Genomic DNA, 7,736 nt, shown 5'->3' on the forward strand with positions numbered 1-7,736 from the left:
TATATATATATATATATATATATATATGAACATATTTTATGTATATAATTGTATATAAAATATGTCAATTTTTTATATAATTTTATATAATTCTATATAATTATATATTATTATATATGAAATTTTTTTCTGGGTAATTATATCTATTATCTATTTGCATTATCATATATTATATCTACAACACAACTGTTGAAATATACTCATATATATAGTCATGTATTATAAATTGCATGTATACATAGCACTCAAACTTTCCAAGTACCCGGCCTTCGAATGTATGCAAACATATACAAATTGAATTTATACTGAGTAAAATACTCAATTTTAGACAACTCTTATTTGGAATTATATCCGTTAGGAAGAATATAAGATAACCAGATAATCAATTTATTTAGAAGAGAATATAGTTTATACAGTTATATATAAACAATAGAATCTAATATTATTCCATCCATTATTGTAGAGCATTTAGGAGTCATTTACAAGCTTTCATATTATTTTAGTAAGGATGACAGATATATATAAGATTTTTATATACATTCGCATGATTGAGATGAAAATGGGATAGCGTAGTATGGGAGCAAACTTGTAAGTGACCAGGTCTTTGATTCGATCCCTCATTCTACATACGGATTTAAAATTTGTAATCTGCACGAAGTAGATCTCTGGAGAAATCCAGGGATTGAATTAGTAACCCATTCCCGAAAATTTAAACAAATAAAGTCACTTTATTAATCAATTAATTTCCTGGAGAATATTAATTAATTAATTAATATCTTCCGAAATATATAACAGAATATGACCGAAATATATATAACAGAAAATGACTAGATCGCGCGCAAAACTTAAGATATATTATAGCGAGGGGAGATACAATCATTCTTCTCCTCTCTTCTATTGGGCACTAAGAACTAAAAAAGTTGAAGGGCGTTCCTCAATTAACGTAGTCTTTTTGTGCCATTTAAATATTTAAATATTATGAAATTATGAATATTTTGAGTTTATTATAAAGTAGTTATATAAAAGCGTATGTTTTTGGAATGCAAACTAACATGAATTTCGATTATCATTTTATAATATTATTAACGGCGAATTTTAAAAAGTATTTAATGTGGTATGATATATATGTATTGTACTCAGTAAAAATCAGAATAAGAAATGGAAAGATAAGAGATTACGTAAAGAAAAATAAGATTTATATATTGTTTTTAGTACAATTTATGAAAACGATCGGTTTTCGATATATGTGCCACGCTAAAAATAAGTAGAAAATTTTAATTTTGTATATAGTTGTTACTGTTTTTTGTTGACTTATCAATTTCTGTTTAAAATATGTATAGATTTTAAACTTTTTTGCTTTTATAAATTTTTAACATGTTAATATTGTTAAGTAAAATAAAATGACGTTATTATTGTAAAACAATTAATAGAATTGACTATTACAAGATTTATACTAGTTCAAGTTTTTAAAAAATAATTTTTTTTTATCTTTATTAATAATGTGCCAATATAGACGTAATTTTTTCAAATATGTAAAATAAGATAGATATAGTAAACTGTAAATTGAAATAAGAGAAAGTAAACGAAAAAGATATATTCTCATTTTATTAATACAGACATTACGTCACGGGAAGTACGGACTGTACGGAAAGAAATGGAATTTTTATACTAATATTTTTAAGATTCTGAAATTTTGAAAATTTCATAAAATATGATGTTTAAAGTTATAATTGTATAGATTCCTTATATATTACAATATTAATTGTATACAAACATCAATGCAGCTTATTGATAGCTAGTGCCTGTTAAATAATTTAATTTTATTAAGAAATATATAGTTTATATGGTTGTGCGTTTCCATATGAAGGATATGAAATAATAACACATTTTATAATGTGACGAAAAGTATATTAACTAATCATTGACTATCTAACAAATATAATTTTTATCATGAAAAATTGTACTTGTAACTGGGCGATTTTATAGTGTGATATCAATTATGAAAAGTTCGATATATACCGTAATTATAAATAAGTATGAATGTATGTTATTTAGTACTAATACAGTTTATTTTTCTGTTACAATTTAACAGTTGAAAAATATGTTGATATTTTGAGAACGAAAATGTATATGTCGATTTATTAACTTTGTTGTATATCTTATACAAGTGTTAAGTTAATGAAATGGCTCAATAAATACTTCTTCATGCCAATTCTTATTATGCTTTGTTTTTTTAAATTAAAAATTAATCTGTCAAAGAAAAAGTTTCCAAATTGTAAAACTTATGTTTTAAATTTATTATAAGAAACCGTTCGCCTATTCGTCAATGAAATTTTTCTATTAAAACATTATTGAACACAAATAATCGTATGTTATGTTTGTTTCTTTTTCTTTTTCTTCATTTCTGCTTTCTGTTGTCTTAACTTTCTCTTCTCTTCTTGACGTTGTTCTCGTTCTTTCGTGCGCCAATATAATCTGCGCGCAACAATAACTGTGCGAACACAAAATTATTATTAAATAATAATAATTATTATTAATAAATACTAATCTTATAATAGATATCATTATTAAATTATAAGATGATATAAGATAATAATTATTAAATTATCTAAGTTATAGTAAAAATGCCATCTGATAAAATGGTTATTATAAAAAAATATGAATTTAATAAAAAGCTCGTATAATTTGCTAAACAATAAAATAAATAATTTTATCATTTATTATTGGTTATTATGAAAAAATTCTCAATCGTCAAGACGGAATATACACATAATACAATAGTGTAATTATATCTAATTTAAATATTATGCAAATTTGCAATGAGAAGAAAGAAATATATATATATATATATATACCGAGCAGAAATGTCACAATCGATACAGCAAAAATAAATAGAAAGAAAGATTGGTACGATGCAAGCCACATATGCAAAATCGTGTTCCTCGACTTTTGTAGATTCTTTGTTAATACATCAAAGGCGCCCTTTTGAAATTCCTCCTTTTCCTCATCGTTCAACTGTTGATATCTTTCGATCACCTTTGCAAGTTTTTCTTGTACTTCATCCGGTATCGTACTGTCATTTTCAAATGGATTCACAAACTGTTCTTCCATATGGAGCACAACGAGTACAAGAACTTAATTTGGAAAAGAGTAGCAGAGGTCTGCACAAGTGCGGGATAAAAATTACACTGATTGAATATGTACAATCAAACTCAGCAATCGAGTGAACTCGATTAGATAAGGAATGTTTCAAAATACGCTGAGATACGATAGTTTCTTCAACGAAGCGACTTCGAAAACTGCATTTGTGTACACTCGGCGAAATAGAAGTATTAATGCTTATTAATGTCTCAATAATTTACAAATGCAATGAACGATATTTCAGTCTTTGTTGGATTGGCAAGACAGAAATTATCGGACTAATTAAAGATGTTATAAGCGTTAATCAACTATAAAGATGATCTATCAAGGACATTCGATTTATCGTTATTAATTCAATATTTATTAAATGGGAGTGCAAATATCGACAGAAATTATATCATTTTTCACAAACTGAATAAATGATCTTTTTGAATTGAGTTTTATGATTAATAAGAATTAACAATGTTATTTTATCTTAAATAATTAATAAATATAGCTTTAAATTGGAAATTTAGAATGTACATTCTTTTATTTCCAAGAAAAAATTACATATATGGATATTTTTAATATATAATTATATAATATATAATTAATTTATTAAATTATATTTAATATATAATTTTATATAATTACATATACATGAAACATTTTTTCCCGGGTTAAAAAAAATTAAATTCCCAAAAACGTAATAATGCGTCAATAATTTTGCATTATTTACTCGCAATTTAAGCAATACTGAGAAATGGTAGGCCAAATCGTAAGATTCGCTCGAGTATATTTATCTCTGACGATAAGATTGCTAATTAAAAAATACTTCGTCTTACTAATAAAAATGACTATACGAATTAAAAGTTGTAAGGAAATATATATATATATATACTTGGAAATATATTCTAAAATAATAAATCTATATGTATATATCATGTAATAAAAAATGTGTAATCAAATATGTAATAATTATTTACAAATATTGAAATGTTTGTAATCGATCATATTAGCTTAGTAAAATTCTCGTTGAACTCGGTTTATTATAAAAATTATTCATTTTGAAAAGTAATTATAACTCAGAAAGAAAGTTACGAATGAAATGCATGTACACGAATGTTCTTATAATAACTTTTTAATACCGAACCATTTATGAAACAGGTTTCATTAATAATGAGTAGTATTTTATAATAAAAATATTATTTAAAATTTATTATATATTTTAATATGTAAAATCATACATATGTTATCTAATAAATATTTGTCTCAAGATTATAATTCTTCCAAATTTTTATAACTATCGTATCTTTTTATTGCCAAAATTAAAAACAACGACATTGTTATTATATATTTGCAAGCACAAAATATAAATTTTACGAATATTAATTTAAAAATTTTCAGATCTATATGTATATTTTGTATGGATTAAATCATTTTTGTTGTCCTTTTCTTTACTTTACCAATTTTATTTCTTTAAGAAACTCTTGTTCTCTTTACTATTTGCATTTTTTAAAGTAGGTTTACTAAAAGTACAATGTACCAACGAATAATGGTAACAATTCCTACAAAGATAACAAAGTATAATGTTTATTAATAAAATAATTTTGTGCCGCGCGCATATCGCACACAAGTGTTAAAATAAAATTACAATAATATTAAAATAAAATTAATATAATATTGAGTTGTCTGGAAAGTTGATGCCGACTATATAACCTATATAATTTAATAAATGTATACTAAAATTTAAATCTTCTGTGTTTCAATTTTCCTTCGAAGAATCGGCATGAATTTTCCGGACAATCCAATATTTATTGTAGCATCATTTACCCATTAAGCAAAGTAAGTCATATATCATGATTCTATTGAAATTACTGCTTTCTAATTGTTGTTTATAAAGATGCAATAACTCTATCTTTAGTTTTCTTTCATTTTCAATGTTTGATATTAAATCAAATTTTATTCTATGTATATCACTCTCTATTGTTACCAATTTCGCTTCAAATTTATGTTTCCAATCGAGCATCTTGGAAATAACGTTATTTAATTCTTCTTGGCAAGATTTTTGTTTCTCACATTTATCAGCAACTTTTACATCAGAAGCTTTGCAACTTTGTAATTGTTCCTTTATATTTATGAATAATATGAATAGCAGCACAATGTACATTCCTGTATACATTCTAATTATGGAAGATTTGTAAAATAATATAATAAATAATATTATTAGTTAGGAATTTATAATATTAATTAGGAAAAACATATATAATTTAAATATATTTAGTTTAAATTTAATTTGCATTAGAACAAATATTAATTTTTATAAAATATAATCTTATTGAAGCTTTAAAATTTTAATTAGCATTTTCAAACACACTAACAAAAACTAGATAAATTAGCATTTAATTTTTATATTTGAAAACAACATTAGATGAAAACAACAAAAAGTTAAAAATTCTTTTAATTCTTGTTTTAAATTTAATACGCGATATTGTGCTATACTAACAAGATAAGTAGAAATTAATTCTTAATAAATCATTAATTAAGAATTAGTTATCGATAAAGAATAATAAAGAAATGTCTAATTACACTTATGTGTATTTTAAATTCGAAATAATTCAAATTTATACAATGTAATACTTAAATGATAATATAATACTTAAAAATGATAATATAATACTTAAAAACACTAAAACATTCATTCGTCATTACTTTAAACGGTTTGAAATTTTAATTTTAATTTTAAATACACAATGCGATTGTTTTTTTTTGTTATTTCTTAAATAAAAAATAAAAACAAAAAGTAAAATAATTAATCTTTTCACGTATTTGATTATATGTCAATTATATTTACTACTGGCTTTATAATATTATATGCACGGAACTTAATAGTTCTTTTACCTGAGAATCATGATGTTAAAAATAAGCTTCTAACTGAAAAATGGCAATATTAGTTTTTCCTATGTACTAGAAACCAAAAATTAATGAAAATTTTAATAAGATATTTTGGAAGATTGTGAATAGATACTCTTCATTTTTGTAACATATATTGTATATTAATTTTGCGACAGGAAACTGAGCAGCAAAGACAAAACATATCTACAGAAGCAAAATCGAAAAATATCAGTTATACCTTTCTTGCGAGGTCATATAACCTAATGTATACAAACTTTTTATATTAAATAGAGAGTGGGGTACATATTGAAGTGCCTTCAATTTAGCCAATCGAGTATCTGTAATAACTTGTAAAATATAACAAAAGGAAAGAAAATAATTGCAGTGCAACATATATTTAACATAAATTTACATAGGAAAATTATGTTAACACGTTTGGCTGATACATAATTATAAATAATTGTAGACATTTTGGAAAATTTAAAATTTGTGGAGATATAGATTTAGATATAGATATAGATATAAATATCTTGAAAAATATAATTTGCAATTAGACATTTACAAAGTATATACTCAGTATATAAACAACTACAAAACAAATCAAATGTATACAAATTTTTAATATTAAATAAAATCTGGTACCTAATCTAATCTAACGATCTCATTTAATCTCCCTAGAAAAGACTATCTGATGATGAAGATATTTTATTTATCTGAAGGAGACATTTTATTATTTCGACCTTTTATTTGACAAAATTCACGAAAAGACATTCGTTTACCATCTCGACCACCAGTTTCAAATTCGATGTCTGTTTCATCATTCATATCATATATATCATGTCTTTGTTTTGATGTGGATTGGAAAGCTTTTTTGATTTTCATTCTTTTAGATGCTTCTCTAACATTTCTCTTCTGGTTTTTCATATTTCTTTTGCTAATCTTCATCTTGCGTTTGTCATTTTTGAATTCTTCTTCAGAAGAATTGCCTCTGTAAGTTTTCCATTTTTTATCATTTTTATTTCGATATTGAGAAACACATATTCCTGGAGGAATCGAAGTACTTTCTGTCTTCCTAGAAGCATTAAGAAGTCTTGGCTTAAGCCAACTCATAAGCTTGATTGGTGATAGTTCAAAAGATAATGTGAAATGCGGGGAAGTCTTCCTGGAATTCCTGGAATATGTTTTGACAGGCTGATCCCGACGAAAATTTGTTGTCTCAAATTGTAAATCGGGAAAGCTAACATTTTCAGATATTTGTTTAGATCTTATGTCTAGCTTATATAACGAAACGTGTGCTTTTTCATTGCCTTCATAATCTAAAACAGTAATTTTTTTTATACTTATATACATTTTAAGCAGAAAGAATATTTCATAAAAAAGCAATTAATTCCAAAAGTATTGAAAGCAAAAGTATTGAAAGCAAAAGTATTGAAAAATTAATTGATATAGGATAGGCCATTTTAATGTTCTCATTTTAATGTTCAATATTATGTAAAAAATCATATATAATTTTTAAAAAATGGAGATATTTCCATGAAACTTTGAAAAATCGATTTTAAAAAACTGATGTTATTATTATGAGTGTCCTTCAGATAATACATTTTAAGTCTGAAACATTTTTCTGAAAGGCATAAAAAATATTTAAGTAGAAACATTAAAATGGTCCATCCTATAGATGTAGATAGATGTGCACAAATAGATATATATATATATATATATAT

At 24.2% G+C, this 7,736-nt stretch overlaps 1 protein-coding gene across 1 annotated transcript; it reads right to left on the reverse strand.

Moving 5' to 3' along the window:
- Positions 1-2,372: 2,372 nt before the first annotated feature.
- Positions 2,373-3,111, reverse strand: LOC105616986. The gene is made up of 2 exons (XM_012198567.1): positions 2,856-3,111; positions 2,373-2,491 (listed from the first exon to the last, which is right to left on the reverse strand). The coding sequence occupies exons 1-2, from the start codon at positions 3,109-3,111 to the stop codon at positions 2,373-2,375; spliced, it is 375 nt and encodes a 124-aa protein (XP_012053957.1).
- Between the last annotated feature and the right edge of the window lie 4,625 nt (positions 3,112-7,736).

This window comes from Atta cephalotes (assembly GCF_000143395.1).
Source record: "Atta cephalotes unplaced genomic scaffold scaffold00011, whole genome shotgun sequence".
Classification (NCBI taxonomy): Eukaryota; Metazoa; Arthropoda; class Insecta; order Hymenoptera; family Formicidae; genus Atta; species Atta cephalotes.

Excerpts from the sequence above, each read along its gene's own strand:
- LOC105616986 (XM_012198567.1), bottom strand. The coding sequence starts at position 3,111 with ATGGAAGAACAGTTTGTGAATCCATTTGAAAATGACAGTACGATACCG. Across the intron at positions 2,492-2,855 it reads GATTGTGACATTTCTGCTCG|TTATTGTTGCGCGCAGATTA; the intron begins GTATATATATAT and ends GTGTTCGCACAG.